This window comes from Lepidochelys kempii, chromosome 2 (genome assembly GCF_965140285.1).
Source record: "Lepidochelys kempii isolate rLepKem1 chromosome 2, rLepKem1.hap1, whole genome shotgun sequence".
Classification (NCBI taxonomy): Eukaryota; Metazoa; Chordata; order Testudines; family Cheloniidae; genus Lepidochelys; species Lepidochelys kempii.
In genome coordinates, this window is record NC_136381.1 from 225,447,316 (window position 1) to 225,467,122 (window position 19,807).

Here is a 19,807-nt window from a genome sequence, read left to right on the forward strand (position 1 = left end):
CCCCCACCGTTCTCCATCCCCTGACCACCTCCCCCCCCGGAACCTCCACCCTATCCAACTGCCCCTGTCCCCTGACTGCACCCCAGGACCCCTTGCCCTTATCTAACCCCACCCCTCCACCCCCGCTCCCTTTCTCCTTACCATGCCACTCAGAGCAGCAAGACAGGCAGCTGCGTGGCCCGGCCGGAGCCAGCCCTGCTGCCCAGCAGGAGCTCGCAGCCTCGCTGCCCAGAGCGTTGGCAGCATGGGGAGGGGAGACAGCAGGGGAGGGGCCAGGGGCTAGCCTTCCCGGTCGGGAGCTCAAGGGCCGGGCAGGACGATACGGGCCATAGTTTGTCCTCCTCTGATATAGAGTCTGCATCTATACAAATACTACATTAATGAAAAACAAAAGAAAAAAAGGAGTACCACTGCAAACTGAAAGCATATTACAGTTAGGTAACCCTACCTGATTGCTGGTTTCATTGATGGCTTCCAGAAGTTTTTCAACAGCTGCCTGCAGTCGAGAACTAATATTTAGAACTAATTCTTCATTGTCAGGGTCTATCTCTTCTCCAGCAAAGCTACTCCCTGTGAGATGCTGAGTCAGCTGAAGTTCTTCATCTGTTACTCCTGCCCACCTGATAGTAGCATCATCTCCCAAATCAGTACCGTGATATAAGGAAGAGGGCTCTTCTGCAATAACAACAATAATCTTTATATACAGACTCAGCATTTAAAATTAAAAAATTACACATATGAATTATGATTACAGAGACAAGGTATAAACTAATTATAAAATATTTATACCTTCAAAGCAGGACACCACAAAGACATACAGAGAAACTGTTGTACATAGAAAAATATATACGCAAGGTACAGTGTAAGTTAATTAGAGAACAAGCAGAGAGAGAGAGAGAGAGGAGTTATTAACAGAGAATAATATTTTGAAAAGCCTGGTAGTACTGCTTTGGGCTCTAAGAGCCTGATCTTTCAAACCGTTATCACTGACAGTAATTTTTACTACTGCGAGTAGACCATAATAATGATTTGCAGGACTGGCCCTTAATATGGAGTACCAGGGAAAGAAACAGATAATCCTTCTGTCATCAGTAGCTAAGTGTGGCATTGTGAATTAGCCCAATTGTTCAAGAAAATTACTAATTAAAATACAAAAACAAAATTAGTTGAGCATAATAATGTAAGCAATTAATACAAAATTTCTTGGAATGAAGGTGACTGGAATATTGAACACACTGATAGTCAGCAATATTATTAATGAACTGTAAATTGGTTAAAGGGATATATGAACCAATGACAAATGTTGCAGATGAACAGGTAGGGTCTGTATTGATGGACAATATGGTCTTTTTCTAGTCCTTAATATTCCTGATGTCTGATTTCAGTTTCATATGAAATATCCTTTTTGTCTGAAAAGCAGCAGCAGACACAGATTTGCCCAAGGCTTTTTTAGCCTGATACAAGTAATCAGAAAGCACTGGATTTTGAATATTTAGAATGTAGGGATTCAGTAAAGCAAGAGATAAATGTGCACATATTGGCTGCTTTCAAACCTTTTAGGCAACAGGTGAAATTTTCAACAACAGTAGGGTGAGTGCGATAACAATACATTAATGTCTCATAGCAGTAGATTATTTCATTATGTTACTATAGAATTTTGAAGCACTATCTGATTATTAGATTTATTAGATTCTGAATTGGCAAAAATGTTTCCTTATAATAGAAAAGTTTGTTTTATCAAAATAATATAATCTTTAAAATATCTTTCTGCCATTTTTTTTTCAAATACTTTTTACCCAAGGTTTAAATTTCATAGACTGAACAGGTTTGTTCTCCAATTCATAATATCTGACAGTCAACAGTAATTACTCAATATATCATAAGGCATTAGCAATGCATAATTCTGTGCATGACACACCAAATGTCATTCCTGTTTTTTAGTTACAGAAGGTGAAGTAATTTCCCCATGAAACTGCTTTGGAGACAGATGGAAAAGACTTTTTTTGGGGGGGGAGGAGGGGGAAGTAATGGTATCAATTAATCTACACTTGTTCAGCAATTAAATATGAAACAAGTAAGATGGATCTGTAAATTACAGTATTGAGTTGTTATTCCATTTAAGGGTTCTGATGATATCAAGAATCATAGAATATCAGGGTAGGAAGGGACCTCAGGAGGTCATCTAGTCGAACCCCCTGCTCAAAGCAGGGCCAATCCCCACCTAGATTATCCCAGCCAGGGCTTTGTCAAGCCTGACCTTAAAAACCTCTAAGGAAGGAGATTCTACCACCTCCCTAGGTAACCCATTCCAGCACTTCACCACCCTCCTAGTGAAAAAGGTTTCCCTAATATCCAACCTAAACCTCCCCCACTGCAACTTGAGACCATTACTCCGTGTTCTCTCATCTGCTACCACTGGGAACAGCCTAGATCAGGGATCGGCAACCTTTGGCATGCGGCCTGCCCGGGGAAGCCCCCTGGCGGGCTGGGCCGGTTTGTTTACCTACTGCGCCTGCAGGTTCGGCCGATTGCCGCTCCCCATTGGCCTGGAGCGGCGAACCACAGCCAGCGGGAACTGCAATCATTCGAACCTGCAGACGCAGCAGGAAACAAACTGGTCCGGCTAGCCACGGGGCTTACCCTGGCGGGCCGTGTGCCAAAGGTTGCCAATCCCTAGCCTAGATCCATCCTCTTTGGAACTCCCTTTCAGGTAGCTGAAAGCAGCTATCAAATCCTCCCTCATTCTTCTCTTCTGCAGACTAAATAATAATTTAGCCTGCAGAAGAATCATGACCGCAAAGCTGGAACAGTTTGTGTAGTTAACAGAACTTCAAAATGGAACTACAGCAGCCTCTTCAGAATTTGCTTGTTTTTTAAAAAAATTGTATTTAGTACATAGGTTTGATCCAATCTCTTTATACTTATTCTTCCCTCTTATTTATTGCTCTCCCTCCTTCAAATTGTCACAAGAATGGTTGGGCCCTCTGAAAAACCAACTCCTACAACAGCTGTTTTGGGGGGAATACAGCAAGAAGTGCAAGGTTCTAGTTTTAATTTTTTTTTAAATGAGTTGCAACTTGTTTAACAATGTAGTTGATATATTATACATTTTTATGACTAAACTATACCATTCAGGGAATGGTAAATGATCACACTTTTAATTTCATGTCATTCGCATTTATTTCAACATAATCAAGCTTATTACCCATATACAACAACTTTTAGGGTAGGTTTGGGGAAATAAAGATTTTTCTTAGCATCTTAAGATCCCAAACCTCTGTAATGAGACCTTAAGTGGAACTAACTATTCTATATTTTTACAATAATATATATCATTTGGATTGCTCAGCACCCAAGCCGAAAGGCCTTTTGGTATCCTGAAATAGTGACACGGGAGCTTTAATATCCTCAGAGTAGAAAGGACCTTTATCTAAGATGGACATCCAGCACTGTAGAGTTTCCCAATGCTGTACCAATGTAAAAGACATTTATTAAAGTTTTGTTAATGTCAATGAATTTGGAATGAAACTTGAAACTCAAATTACATAATTGCAGTGCAGCCTAATGGTCATAGCCTATAATCCCTGAATGTTAACAGAAGTTTTGCCTGAGAAGTATTGTTGCACTGGGCCATAGTGAGTTACTTTAGAACACAAAGTGTTCTTTCTGCAAAGCAACTGCATAAATATGCAGCACTTTTCTGCAACTTCTGGCTGATCAGGAATATGAATGGAAAAATTTCAAGCTTCAAAGCTTGCTCATAATCAGTACTGACATAGTCTCATCATTTCAGCATCTGATGCTATCATCATCATTCTCTCTTTACCGATGCTACTAGTATTAACAAAAAGAAATGGAGTATTTGTGGCACCTTAGAGACTAACAATTTTATTTGAGCATAAGTTTTCGTGAGCTACAGCTCACTTCATCGGATGCATCTTATTAAGTAAGTTCTCCTTTATCCATGCCAATGACCAAAAGATTATGGTGTGGAATTCATGAGGTAAAGACAAAGATTTCAGACTTCAGATTTTAAAACCATAGCTTGGTTACATTAGTTTTTACCCCATCCCCAATTCTGTAGCTACTGTTTTGAAGTTTATCTTTGGCTATATATAAATAAAAACCAAATGCAATAAAGCATTTTCTAAAGAAAAAAACAATTCTGAAGCATAATTTGACTGAAGGATAGCTGTCAAACAAAGGAAAGTGCCATCTCCCATCTCCTGAGTTCAGCAGTGGTAATGAATGTAAAGTGCTATTTTATTCTGAAACACAACAATTTTTATATTTATTAATTTATATTTAACAGATCTGTTTCTTGTGTTTATTCAGAGTCATATTTGTTTATTTTAGTGATTAAGGCTTTGATCCTGCATTGAGCTCTGCTTGGGCAAGACTGAGGCCTAAAATCAGGTTTTACTGTTTTTCATTCCTGTTGGCCCTGCAGAGCCAACAGAGCTAAGAGCATGTGAGCAGGATTCTATTTTTTCCTAATACATCACCAACAGAATACTTAATTCTAATTAGTTACACCTGTGCATGCCCCAATAATGCAGTGCGATTACCCAGGTGTCACCCATTATTTGGCCTGCAGAAACTTTACAAATAGTAAGGATACTTGAAGAGGAAAAAACCTAGCTTGACTCTCTGAGTTTTGATTAAGTCTGCAGAGTGAACAACTGGAATATGGAAGTCACTGTGGGATGGTAAATATAGAAACCATTGATGGCATTTTTAAAAAATCACTTTTCAGTGTAGAAATGCACTTTAAAAAACACTATTTCCCGGGAAAGCGTAAGTCTCCAGATGTATTCTTTTGAAAATAGCAAAGCATTCCCACATCTGCGCCATTCATTTTAGGTGACAAATCTGAGCAACTGTCCCAGACTGAGGAGTCAATAAAGGTTTTGGAACAAACTGATAAATTAAACAGTAACAAGTCACCAAAACCAGATGGTATTCAACTAAGAGTTCTGAAGGAACTCAAATGGGAAACTACAGAACTAACCAACCACGGTATGAAACCTAGCACTTAAATCAGCATCTGTACCAGATGACTGAAGGACAGCTAATTTAGCACCAGTTTTTTAAAAAGACTCCAGAGGCGATCCTTGCAATTACAGGCCAGTAAGCCTAACTTCAGTATCAGGCAAATTAGTTGAAACTATAATAAAGAACAGAATTATCAGACACATAGATGAACACGAGATGTTGGGGAAGAGTCAACACGGCTTTTGTAAAGAGAACACATGCCTCACCAATCCAACAGAATTCTCTGAGGGAGGTCAACAAACTTGGACAAGGGTGATCCAGTGGATACAGCATATCTGGACTTTCAGAAAGCCTTTGACAAGGTCCCTCACCAAAGACTCTTAAGCAAAGTAAGCAGTCATGGGATAAGAAGGAAGGTCATAAGTACCTAAGAGGAAGATGAGCATCTGTAACCGGAGGTTCTTCAAGACGTGTGGCCCCTATTGTATTCCACATGTGGGTGCGCATTCATGCAATGCGCCAAAGTCCGGAAATATTTCCAAGCAGCGTCCGTTGACCTGCACATGCATATTGAGTCTCCTCATACTCCTGGTCCACGGTATAAAGGGCAGGAAGGAGGGCGGGTAGTGGGAATACAGATAGAGAACACACCTCTCTAAGTTACAGGTGAGTAACTTCCTCTTCTTCTTTGAGTGATGGTCCCTATGTGTATTTCACATGTGGGTGACTTATGACCAGTAATCAGTGCGGAGGTGGCATAGCCATCTGCAATACAGCGTGGTCCACGGCCATGTCCGCATCTGCCATGTGTGTTACAGTGCACCATAAACATATGGACAGAGCGCCACGTCATGGCCTTGCAGATGTCTTGCCATGGTACATCTGCTAATGAGGCTGAGGAGGTGGCTTGCGCTCATGTAGAATAAGCTGTTACACCAGGTTGGAGTGTTCATAGCATTCCGGTATGCACACTCAGACCCATTTACAGATTCTTTGGGAAAATATGGCTTGTCCTGTTGATCTCTCTGCAACGGTTATGTAGAGTCTCGGCGACCTCCGAAAAGGTCTAGTCCTGTGTTAGTAGAACGCCAGGGCGCATTGAACATCAAGAGAGTGCAGGGCTCTGTTGGTGGGAAATTTGGGTGGAACACAGGCAAGTGGATGGATTGATTGAGGTGGAATTTGGACACCACACTGGGAAGGATTTTGGGGTGTACCCTTTATGAGATCTTGGCTTGTGAAGCACCATGTCGGGAGGGTCTGCCATCATGACAGTGAGCTTGCTGACTCATCTGGCCAAGGTGACAGCAACCAGGAATGCCCCTTTCATGGGGGGGTGGGGGGGAGGGTCATGGAGCATGTTGCCATGGGTTCGAAGGGCAGTCTTGTGAGGGCAGAAAAAAAAAAGGTTAAGATCCCATGGAGACAGGAGCTTCACAACTGGTGGAAAGGTGCTGAGCAAGCCCTTCATGAAGCACACAGTTGTGGGGTGTGTAAAGATGGAGGTGCCCTCCACTGGTGGGAGGAAGGCAGTAAGTGCCGCCAGGTGTACCCGGATAGAGCTGATAGCTAAGCCCGATGTTTTGAAGGTAAGTAGGTAGTCCAGCACAACTGGGATGGTCACCGTGTCCAGAGAGGGGTAATGGCAGCGAGACCACTCCAGGAAGCACTGCCACTTTGTGAGACAGCAAGTTTTCCCGCTTTGGGTGAGGATTTGTCGAACCAGGGCGGAGCACTCATGGACTATACTCAATGCCATTCTAAATACCAGGCTGTGAGGTGAAGGGAGTCCAGGCTGGGATGCCGGAGTCTGCTCCGATCTTGCATAAGGAGATCCGGGAATGCCCAGAGCCTGACTAGTCAGGCAAAAGGTTTCAGGAGGTCAGTGAACCAGAACTGCCAGGGCTAGTAGGGCACCATGAGGATGATGTTGGCCCTGTCCCAGAGAATCTTGTGAAGAACCTGAGACAGTAGAGATATGGGGGGAAAGGCACAGCGGAGGTCACCTGTCCAGGAGATGAGGAGAGCATCTCCCCAGGGCCCCTGTCTAGAGCTGCCCTGGAGCAATAGCAGGGACGTTTTTGATTCGGTTGACATGCAAAGAGGTCCCAACAAGGGGCTCCTCGCTGGGTGAAGAGATCATTGAGGACTACATTGTGCAGTTGCCATTCATGGTCTATGTGTAGTGTTCTGCTGACTGTTGGCTAGAGAATTCTGGGTGCCCAGCAGGTATGTAGCATATATTGTCACCTGCCTCCTGATGCACCAGTTCCATAGCCGAACAGACTTAGAACAGCAGAGATGTTGTCAGACAGAAGCTGAATGTGAAGGGACCATATCAGCGGAAGGAAGGCTTTGCAGACGAGATGGACTGCCCTGAGTTCTAGTATGTTTATGTACAACCCAGTTTGTACATAAACACATAAGTGCAGGCTGCCATATGCCCCGAGAGAGACAGGCATTGGCGGACCATGGTGCAAAGCCTATAGCAAAGATGAGCAATGAAGGCATTAATAGCAGAGAAATGATCCGCTGGGAGGAAGACTCGTGCAGCAATCAAATCCAGTATTGCCCCTCTGAAGTGTATTTGTTTGTGTGGGTGTGAAAATAGATATGTTTTCGGTGACGCAGATACCCAGGAATAATAGGAGGTTTTGAAGATTGCCGAGAGAGCTTTCAGCTGCAAGTGTGTCATCAGGAGCCAGTCATCCAGGTAGGGGAATACGGAGTATCCTAGGTTCCTCCTCTGGCCCACTACCACCGCAAAGACCTTCATGAATACTTGTGGTGCTGTCGCAATGCTGAATGAGAATACCTAAGATTGGAAGTGTTGGTGCCCCACCCTGAAATGCGACAGGTGGATGTCCACATGGAAGTAAAAATCTTCTATGTTGAGAGCCATGAACCATGCTCCCTGGTGGAGGTAGGGGATGATCGATGCCAGCGTTAGCATTCAAAATTAGGTCTTCCTGATAAACTTATCTAGTAGTCAGAGATTGAGGAAGGGATGCTGTCCAGCGTCATTTTTCAGGATGAGGAAGTCTGCTGAATAAACACCTCTACCCTGGTATTGAGGAGGAATGCACTCTATGCACCATTAAGGACAACAGCATTTGCTTCCTTTTAAAGAATCAGTTGGTGGGAGGGATCAGCAGCTGCCTGGATGACCACGTTTTTGGGAATCGGGTGCATAAATAAAAAAATTGTCCCGTCAGCCGACACAAAATCTCTCTCTCTCTCAGGCGGCAACTTCTCCTGGCACCAGTGGGTGCTCAATCCCCCTCGCCCCTGACCCCATTCCAACCCCTTCTCCAAAGTCCCTGCCCCAACTCCACCTCCCTGCCCCTTTTGGACTCCTTCTCCAAATCCCCGACCCGGCCCCGCCTCTTCCCCCCTCCCTCCCACAGCTTGTTAGTGCTGGGAGGAGAAGCAGGGATGCAGTGCGCTCAGGGGAGGAGGCGGAGGTGAGGTGAGCTGGGGTGGTGAGCCTGGCTGCTGGTGGGTGCAGAGCACCCACCAATTTTTCCCCGTGGGTGCTCCAGCCCCGGAGCACACACTGATTAGACGCCTATGCTCTCTCTGCTCTCTTTGGTGTGGGGGCGCAAAAGGCTGATGTGTGCCTCACCGATTGAGCTGGTTCTAGGATGGCCTTGGTTATCGGGAGTGCCATTCTTGAAGGTCCTTGTGGTTGGAGAATGTCCAGGAGGAGGTGTTTGGGTCCTGGACTTCCTCCAATGGAATTTGCAGGTCTGTGGCCACCCTCCTCAGCAGGTCTTGATACTGCTGGTGATGATCTGGCAGAGAGAGCAGGAGGGGGATGATTGCCTCCTCCAGTGACGAGGAGCTCCGGTTGGGACCGGCAGTACTGACTTGACATCCTCCTTTTTGTATACCGACAGTGCAGGAGGGAGTACAGGGGAAGCCTGGCAGGACCCTTGGGATGACTCCGGATGCCTTTTGTACAGGTCCCAGGGCCCCCAATAGGGTGAGAATGAGGGGTCCACTAGTCTGGGCGGGCCCCTAGGAAGGAGTACCAGGCATCCCTGGGTAGGTCGTAAGCAGGAGGATAAGGAGGTCTGAGATGTATGTCTGGGCTCCTGTGTGGCAGTGGGGATGGCGGCAGAGCCATGTCCCAGCACTCCTTGGAGTCAGAGGATGGTTCCATCGGTGGCCAGACTGTTGGTGCCTGAGGGCTGCAGTGCAGCGCATGAGAGATGGGCTTCTCTTGCAGAAGGAGCAAAGGTCCATATTCGAGTGTGGTAGTATCCTGGATAAGAGCAGGGCTTGAGAGAAGTGGAGATTGTGGATATAGTAGAATCATCTCCTCCACTGTGAGGAATGTCTCAGTGTGGCCAGGGGTCCATGGGGCACCCGGTTGAGACTCCAGAGGGACCCAGTGAAGTTGGAAGAGTTGGTCTATCCGGTAAGCGAGACAGAACCGTTGGTGTCATGCTAGCAGCCAGGTGGTCTGAATCCTTCGGTACAAGGGTGACCGCTGGTAATGATGGATTCCGCTTTCGCTTGGCTTTACCCCCCCAGCCAAGGGGGCCTTCAGTGGCACTCCCATGGGATCTGCATTTAACGTCTCATCTGACCAGGTGTGGCATAGGGAGGGAACGCTGAGTTTATGAGCAGTCCCCTATGGGGACCTACTCTTGTGTCTCTTGTGCTTCTTGCTTTCACGATGGGGCTTGTCTCTGGGCTTCAGTGCTGGCGGGTTTTTTGAATAATTTTTTTATTTACATAATTTATAAAATATATATATTTTACACCAAGTTTTCAGTAATAGTGTGCTGTGACACTTTTGTATTTTTATGTCTAATTTTTAGGGCTGTCAATTAATTGCAGTTAACTCACGTGATTAACTCAAAAAAATTAATCATGATTAAAAAAATTAATTGCTATTAATCGCACTGTTAAACAACAGAATACCAATTGAAATGTATTAAATATTTTTGGATGTTTTTCTAAATTTTTAAATATATTGATTTCAATTACAACACAGAATACAAGGTACACAGTGCTCACTTTATATTATTTTTTATTACAAACATTTGCACTGTAAAATGATAAACAGAAGAAATGGTATTTTTCAATTCACCTCATACAAGTAATGTAGTGCAATCTCTTTATCATGAAAGTGCAACTTACAATTGTAGTTTTTTTGTTACATAACTGCACTCAAAAACAAAAAAAATGTAAAACTTTGGAGCCTACAAGCCCACTCAGTCTTACTTCTTGTGCAGCTAATCACTAAAAGAAACAAGTTCATTAGATTTGCAGGAGATAATGTTGCCTGCTTCTTAATTACCTCACCTGAAAGTGAGAACAGGAGTTCACATGGTACTGTTATAGCTGGCGTCGCAAGATATTTATGTGCCAGATGCGCTAAAGATTCATATAGAATCATAGAATATCAGGATTGGAAGGGACCTCAGGAGGTCATCTAGTCCAACCCCCTGCTCAAAAGCAGGACCCATCCCCAACTAAATCATCCCAGCCAGGGCTTTGTCAAGCCTGACCTTAAAAACTTCTATGGAAGGAGATTCCACCACCTCCCTAGGCAACGCATTCCAGTGTTTCACCACCCTCCTAGTGAAAAAGTTTTTCCTAATATCCAACCTAAACCTCCCCTACTGCAACTTGAGACCATTACTCCTTGTCCTGTCCTCTTCCACCACTGAGAATAGTCTAGAACCATTCTCTCTGGAACCACCTCTCAGGTAGTTGAAAGCAGCTATCAAATCCCCCCTCATTCTTCTCTTCTGCAGACTAAACAATCCCAGTTCCCTCAGCCTCTCCTCATAAGTCATGTGTTCCAGACCCCTAATCATTTTTGTTGCCCTTCGCTGGACTCTTTCCAATTTATCCACATCCTTCTTGTAGTGTAGGGCCCAAAACTGGACACAGTACTCCAGATGAGGCCTCACCAATGTCGAATAGAGGGGGATGATCACGTCCCTCGATCTGCTGGCTATGCCCTACTTATACATCCCAAAATGCCATTGGCCTTCTTGGCAACAAGGGCACTCTGCTGACTCATATCCAGCTTCTCGTCCACTGTCACCCCTAGGTCCTTTTCCGCAGAACTGCTGCCTAGCCATTCGGTCCCTAGTCTGTAGCTGTGCATTGAGTTCTTCCGTCCTAAGTGCAGGACCCTGCACTTATCCTTATTGAACCTCATCAGATTTCTTTTGGCCCAATCCTCCAATTTGTCTAGGTCCCTCTGTATCCTATCCCTGCCCTCCAGCGTATCTACCACTCCTCCCAGTTTAGTATCATCCGCAAATTTGCTGAGTGTGCAATCCACACCATCCTCCAGATCATTTATGAAGATATTGAACAAAACCGGCCCCAGGACCAACCCCTGGGGCACTCCACTTGACACCGGCTGCCAACTAGACATGGAGCCATTGATCACTACCCGTTGAGCCCGACAATCTAGCCAACTTTCTACCCACCTTATAGTGCATTCATCCAGCCTGCACTTCTTTAACTTGCTGACAAGAATACTGTGGGAGACTGTGTCAAAAGCTTTGCTAAAGTCAAGATACAATACATCCACTGCTTTCCCTTCATCCACAGAATCAGTAATCTCATCATAGAAGGCGATTAGATTAGATTAGATTGATGGATTGATTAGATAGATTAGATTGATGGATATCAAATGGAGATGCCATGTATATCATACACTTCTTTTCTTTTTTGTTCGTTTCTTTTTTAAATATACCTGCCCTTTAACTTACCATGAGTTAAAAAAAAATCTTACTTTTCAAGTAAAAAGACCTGGCATATTACATGTCTTCTAGATGATATGAAGTTAGAAGTAAACATGCAACCAGTACCTTTTTCAAATCCCACATGGACACAGGGCTTTACTGACTGCTCTGCCTCCGCCTCCCATAGAACAGTTTTAGAAGAAGGAGGGTCTTTCCCAGGTCTATCCAGTAATCCAAGGACATGAAGACCAATCGTTTCTTCTACAGCTACAGTTGTCTTCACAACCTCTAACAGAATCTTCAGGAGTCTGTTGTTAGCCTTCTGTAGAGCATGCCTGTACATATAAATGAAATAGAAACTAATCAAAACATTTTTTTCCCTCACATTCTATTTTGTGGGGCCAAAACCAGGTCCCACTGAAGACTATGAAAGTTTTGCTATTGATTCAGTGATACTAGGATTTTGGTTTAAGATAGGAAAGTACATAAGTCACATAAATGCTACATCAGCACATCTATATTAGTCCATACTCAATCAATTAAAAATATATTACATACTGTTATATTAAATAACTACAAAAAGCTATAATTATGAGGAAAAACTTCCTAGTAATTCTTTTTGTAAATACAGATAGCAGTGCCATGTTTGTAGGCATTCACATTTTAAGCCCTTCCTCCTTATCAGGTTTCATATGGATTGGCCAGTGATGCACTATTGCTCTGTAAAACACAAGTAAAGACTACATGGATAGTCTGCCTAGTGAAAACAATGCAGAATTCTCCAACTTGAATATTTGTGTCTAGGTACATGGACCCTTTAGGATGCTTCTAGTGTCTGAAACTACTGCTTCTCACTAGCCTACACGTCACATTGGCTCAACAATGATGTGAGATTTGTACTTCAGACAAAGTACTTTTGGCTAATATTACCAAAAAAGATAAACCATAACTTTTGTCCTTTGCAAAGTAGTGTAATATTAAAGTAGAATTTGTATTAGCTCTGTGCAAAGTTATTGACAACGTCTATAAAACAGAGTAAAATGTAACCTCACACCAGTTCTGTAAAAATCACAAAACTTCAGTCTCTTCACAAAAAAATATTTGTTATCATTTAATAAAAGTGAAGTTTGTCTTCTCCTCAACTGTCTTTCTTCCCCACTGAAATACGCCTTGATGGGCCAAATGCAAACAATTAAAAAAAAAAAATCCTATTCCATGTGGAGTTGTACAACAGAAGGCTGATATACCACAGCTACAAATGGTTCGTTGACAACGAAGTAAGGATTAACGGAAGCTACTTTGCATATCCACTACCCACTCTGACACAGGCAGATTACAGTCCTTTTGGATGAACAGTATGGGACCCAACAACAACATTCTAAGCACTGTGCAGTTCCATGAGCACAAGGTCAACCAAAAGGGAACTTCTTTAAAGTAAAGTCCTGCTCTGAAAAATGACTGTTAAAAATGACATTTTGAGACATCACATGTGTCAAGAACCACAGGTTTCCTTAACACATTTCTTAATTTACAAGTAAAAATACATTTTTTTCTACCATCCCTTCAAAACCAACCCTTCAAAAACCAGTGAAGCTGGGTCCTTTCCCTTCATACACATCCATGTCTGTGTTGGCTCAGCAGTGCTATTAGGAGTTAAAAACAGTCAACATTTATTTTTGACATTAAATTAAGCAACTATGACTCAGAATACACAGAAGGGGGTGAATGAAATCCTAACTGCACTGAAGTCAATGGGAGCTTTGCTATTGACTTAATTGGGGCCAGTATTTTACCCTAGGAGTAGACCTGCAGAGTAAAGTAAGTAAAGTATTTTTATAATCACTTTAAAAAGCAGAACTATAAAAGTTATTAAAGGTCATGGTTATAGTTTGAGTTTCTTAGAGCAGTGGTTTTCAAACTGTTTTCATTTGTGGAACCACAACAATTTTTGAATGGAGGTGCAGACCCCTTTGGAAAACTTAGACTTAGTTTGTGGAGCCCCCCAGGGGTCTGTGGGCCACAGATTGAAAGCCACTGCCTGAGAGGTTCCTCACATGAGGAAAAAGAAATTTGCTAGTTGCACAACTTGGACAACATGAAAATAAATATTATTGTCCAGCTATGATAATATATGATGATAATAAAGCAGCACAAATTATTTTATTTTGCACTGGAAACATGTACTTCGAAAATATAGACCACATCAGTCTGTTCATTTATATACGATGGCTACATAATTATAAAATAAACATTAGTTTATTTACATCAGTACAGTATACTAACTATATTTCATACACTTCACTTTTTCAAAGAATGACTGTGCTTCATTATGATGGGGAGCCAACACCTTAGTGGCCACGATTACACATGCAGGCTGAGGAAGGAGATTGGGAGAATGTGGTAGGGTTGGAAGTCAGAAATTAGAGATGGGGAAAATGACATAACTCAAGATGAATTTATGTTTAAAATGCAGCCTTTGACTTTATAACAATAAATGTAATTTATGGAGGTTTTGTAAGAATATTATATTGGTAGCTTAATATAAAACGAACAGCAAAATTTGTGCACAAAAAATAGTTAAATTACACAGACGATATTTTTTGAAAATGTCTAAGTTATGCCATGTAGTATAAGCAATATTTAAAATTACATAATGACATTGAAAAATAGGCTATTGTGTTTCTGGTGAGCATCTTTGTATTTATTTATTGTAAAGTTTACATAAAAAGTTCAAGATAAGGAATATTCAAAGATAACTGGGACACTGACAAAAATCAATGTAAAAATATATATTGCCCTATATAGTATATGAAATGGATAGGAAAATGTGCAAACATCAAAAAATCCTTATTTGCCATTATATAGCTACACAGAAAAGGCTGAGTTTCAGGTAGAGTACACAATCCAAGCAGTATGTAAGGAATGTGTGGCATAAGCCAAGAAATAGCCTTATAAATTCCAATGATTGGAATATGATTTAAATGCTTGATTCAACTACTTGGAGTAAATAGCCTCAGAACATCATTTTCAAGACCATTTTTAAGAAATCCAATTTTATAATATAGCCGTTCAAATAAAACAGTACGAAAGTGACAAATTATTTAGCTTCACTCAAAAAGCATCGAGGTTTGGATTCTATATTGACTTATTATAAATTTTTATTGCATATGACTGATACATCAGATAATTATATGATTCACAAAGCTATAAATACAGAAACTTTGAATTAAAGAAAGTCTGGATTTAACAAGTACAAGCTCTGAATACCTTTCTTTTGAAAGAATATCTGAAGATATTTCTTCAGGCTTTCCTCCTCTGTCTTCACCCTCAAAGGTGTACTCTTTTGATTCAGTCTGGCTTTCATTTTCATTCTGAGTAAGTATTTGCAAAGGTAGAGAAGACAAAAAAGACAAAAATCCTGTCATGTTGGAATCAACATTGTATTCTGATACATGGTTACATTACGAAATTAAAATATTTATGCAAAAATTACATATTGTTTGAAATAAAACTATCCCTTTCCATGAAATTGCAGGCATCCAGGAAAGATAAGAAGTGCAAAACACATTAATGTGTAGATGGAAAAAACATGAGATCGAAGCCAGAGCCTGTTAAAATGAAGTTTGTTATGCTAAATAAACAGTTTCTGGGTTCTCTGTTGAATGTTGCTATAGCAACATTAAAATTTGAGTTTACCTAAAGTAAAAAGATAGGCAGCTAAACTCCACCTCCTCATTATTTAACCAACCCATAAGGCAGCAGACAAAAGAAATCCTACTGCATTTACATTCCATGGCTCCTAAGGTAGCCAAAGTCCATATTTACCTGTGTTTGCGTACTATTGTTGCATAGCTCACAATGCAACTTCTCTCTTCCGGGTACAGAATGTTGCTTTAACAATTCTAGGTCCTCTAAAAGCATTCTCTCTCTCTCTGTAACCAAGTTGTCATTCTCCACTGAGACACTCTAAAAATGAAATTTCATAAGGACATACTATGAATAATAGAAGGAAAGCATTAACATTAGGCAGGTTTTTAATCTTCTGGTATGAGTGATTCCTGGCACTTCCAATACTCAACATATTTTGCACCAGGAAAATACAGCTCCTTTTGTTAAGTGGTTAAAAGCAAATTTAAAGCTTTCTGAAACTGAGAGCTAACTGGCCGTTTTGGTAGCTTAAGTATATCTAAGATTTTCATATAAATCTTTAAGTACTTCTTTTAAAGCACTATATTTACACTGGAAGTTACAAGTTTAACTTCATAATATATATATTATATATACACTGTAGTATATTATTGAGGATGGAAGATAAGACTATCCAAATAATATGTCCTTTTTATAAAAGATCTTCATAAAGGTGAAAGAATATAGTATAACAAACTAATTACAGCTGAGGGTAAAAACAGGGAAGGAGATTTCTAATAATCAGGGGAGCAAGACTCTGGAATAGCCTGCCAATAGGAGTAGGGGGCAAACAACCTAACTCAGCGTTTCTCAAAATGGGGTCTGCGGACCCCGTTGATCAACTCCTCCCTCAACTCCTCCCCCTCCCTCCCTGCACCTCCTGCACACTGGAGAACAGCTTGCACGAGATACTGGGAGGGAGGAGGAGGAGCAGAGCCGGGGTGCACTTAGGGGAGGAGGCGGAAATAGAGCTTGACAAATTTATGAACTGGATTAAGTGACTGGGTTGCCTACTGGAGACTGGACTTTATGATCAGGGAGGTCCCTTCCAGTGCTATGGTCCAAATTTAGAGGAGCTAGAAGTATTCCTGATTTAATAATTATATATTAATTCTAACATAGATCTCATGGCAAAAACATCCTTTACATTAAAACAGAGGAGCTAACGACCTAAATTACACAAGTACTCTCTCCCCCCAGGGTTAGAAGTTTCAGCTCCCGCAATGTATAGATGTGAGTGTAAGGAGACAGAAGAGGCAGTGCAGAGGAGGGGAAGATATCGGTACCCCAGAGGAACAATTCCAGGACAATGGATAGAAAGAGGTCCAGAAATAGGCTAAAGGATAAGCATGCCTGCCAACCACACCCCTGAAGTTGCAGAAAGGAGAAGCAGGCTTACCAGCCACCTACAACCACAATGATTGGGAACAGCAGGTCACTATTACACTCCCCTCCCCCCCACAAAAGCAGACAGAAGGTAGACAGAGGAAAAACCTAGTATGGGAGGAGCATAAGGCATCAGGTGGAACCTTCCAAGTATAGTGGAACATAACTGAAGAACTTTAGGGTTTTCCTCTCACTATTTTCTCGTATATTTTTGTAATGTTACATTGTTCAGATAACGCATCAAATACATATACATGCACTGTCAATGTAATATGTGAGTCTGTGAATGTACGATTGGACGGATTGTTTTGAGTTTTGTCCTTAGTCTGGTAAGAGACAAAATCTAATTTCTGAGACCCCGATAATTAAGAGGAGTTCCTTTAACATACCTTTTTATGGAGATTGTATGGGTTTGGGACACTGGATTCTAGGGTGGCTATACTTTAGAAATGCAAAAAATATAGTAAACATACATCCTTGCCTCTCCCACTTAAATAATTTGTACTTTACAAAGCCAAGCTCCTTACAGTCCAATGGAATGAAGGAGGACATCTTTTGGCTGCTGGGAAGCAGAACAGAGAGAGTACACTCTTGCTCATAATGGTTTCTTTCTTCCCGAGGGAATATTAACCCTTCTCCCACCAGTGCATGGAAGCTCCTTGCAGCTTCCACAACACCAGATCCAATCAGGCAGATCACAGAGTCTCCTATAATTGGTACTCTTCTCATTTTATCTGAGACCCAGGTGGAAGCAGCATATAATGCAGTGGAAGAGCAATGTGAACCAGCTTTTTACACCACAAGACAGGGCATCTGGCTTGAGATAAAAGGGAGCATGAGGGAAGAAATATGGCATTAGAGGCAGTAACAGAGTTGGCTCAGTGCAGGCCACTCTTGGAATGCCCCACTCCATACATGATCCAAGTTTGGACTGTGAACAGTCATTCCTGGGAACACTGTGCCAACGATAGCAGTGAGGACAGGGCACTAAAAGAAGCAATGGATTACTACTCCACTGACAACAATCACTGGGTGGGTCAATTAATGATAACCCTCTGGGACCAGACTTACACAGAGGGAAGTTAATGGAAGCTGGCCCCAGAAACCTCATGCCCTTGACTTGGTAGGCTTCACTGTACAGACAGTGGTAGGAGATCAGGCTGCTAAATGTCTTCCCAGCAACAATAAGATGGTTGAACTGCTTGAGGCTCCAACCAAGACTAGTCCATGACAGTTTAGGGCTGATTGTGGTGAGAACTCTTTTTTTCTTTTTTTTAAAAAGGCAAGATCAGCTGTCAGTCCACTCTTCTGCCCTGCCATTGCCCCAGACCCTACATTACCTCAGCTAATTGAACTTTAAGTCTATCAAGCTCTGCTAGGAGTTGTTCTTGATTTTCTTTTTGCCATTCCATTTGCTGCATATGCCCCTGTCTCAATAGTTCTGTTGCCTGCTGATGTTCCTGATATTGTCGTACAAGTTCCTGCCGCATGTCTTCCAAACGCTCTTCATATAGCAACAGCTGACTTGAGGTTTCTGTACTGGATGTTGCCATCTCATGATAGGGCTGTAATATTTGAATTGTTATTAGCATTTTATATGCAGGTACATATATGAAATGGTTAAACAATTTTTCAAAAAGATTTGCACAAATCAAAACATCTATCATCCAAGAAATCAACTTGTTGCCTGCTTCTTGGAAGGATAAATGCTAAAGAATCACATACTCCCAACTAAGAGACAGTACACAGATGTAATGATGTAATGTTCCAAAACAAAGAAAAATATTAAGCTCTGTTTAATATTTTGGGGTTGGTGAGAGAGAGCAGGGATTTCATATACAAAGTTCTATCCAAGTAACATTAATATCCCTGCCCTTATCTCCAACTTTCCTCATTGCAACCTCCTGCACTCAGGCTTTGCACTTTTATCTTCCTCGTCTCAAATCTATCGAAAATGCAACCACTGAATCACCTTCCTTGGACCACATCTCATATACTCTTCTTTATTTCTCTGTACTTTTCTCTTCCCTTTTTCTTCTGAATAAAATTAATGTTTCTCTTCTTCAGTTTCAAAGCACTTCACAAGTCAACTCCTACCTATTACTCTCCTCTTCTCCTCTCTACTGCTTCTTTTGTTCTCCAAAAGCATCGCTCCTAGCTGTTTCCTTTGTGTGTGTGACTCACTTCTGACTAACTGCTTTCTCATACACTTTTCCATACCTGGGATAGATCCCAATTCATATTTTCAAAAGCCTCCTCATATTCTACATTCAAAAATATCCATATGGCCTACTACTTGCATGAGGTACTCCAGTTACAGTTTTTGTTTATATCTGAAATGTGCCCATTGCAACTACACATTCCTCTGTTTTTGTATTGTAGTCTTCTGTTTTGTCAAGCAACAAAACTGCCTGTGCTCTTATACCTTGAATAGAGATGGGTGAAATTTGTTGACTTTTCCAATTAAATTTTTTCCAATGAAAAATGCATTTTTGTTTCAACCAAAACATTTTGCAAATTCATGTCCATTTCAGTTAATTGCATGAGTGCAAAAAAAATTAGGAGGAGGTGCCCTCCCTCCTTATATCCAAGAGCCCCATGATTAGGGACTTGAACCCAGGTCTCACATATCCCAGGTGAGTGCCTTAACAACAATGATATTGGGTATTCTGAGCTGGGTCTCTCTCAGTCTCTCCAGCTGAAGCTGTTCCACTTTGTATAAATAATTAATTTCACTGGAGCAAGGACTGGAACCCAGAAGTTCCCACTCCCAGGTGAGTGCCCGAGCAACGAGGCTATAGAGTCATTACCACTCTCTGCTCCAATGAATGTTTAAGAATTGTACACAAAGTGCAACAACTTCAACAGAAGAGACTAAGAGAGACCCATTACAGAATAGCTAATAGCCTAGTGGTTAGGGCACTCACCAGGAATAAGAGAGACCTGGGTTTGAAGTCCCTGCTCAAAAGCAGTGATTTGAACTTGTATCTCCTACATGAGTGCCCTTGCCTCCGAGTTAT

General features: G+C 41.8%; 1 protein-coding gene across 15 annotated transcripts in view; it reads right to left on the bottom strand.

Moving 5' to 3' along the window:
* Positions 1-19,807, bottom strand: part of AKAP9 (A-kinase anchoring protein 9) — a 209,556-nt gene that overhangs the window by 66,814 nt on the left and 122,935 nt on the right. For all 15 annotated transcript variants that reach the window (XM_073333994.2, XM_073333991.2, XM_073333990.2 and 12 more), the window contains 5 exons: positions 18,128-18,352; positions 15,540-15,680; positions 14,982-15,085; positions 11,841-12,049; positions 449-675 (listed from right to left, as the gene is read on the bottom strand). In XM_073333994.2, the coding sequence (XP_073190095.2) occupies positions 449-675; positions 11,841-12,049; positions 14,982-15,085; positions 15,540-15,680; positions 18,128-18,352 (906 nt within the window). The remainder of the gene's footprint in view (positions 1-448; positions 676-11,840; positions 12,050-14,981; positions 15,086-15,539; positions 15,681-18,127; positions 18,353-19,807) is intronic.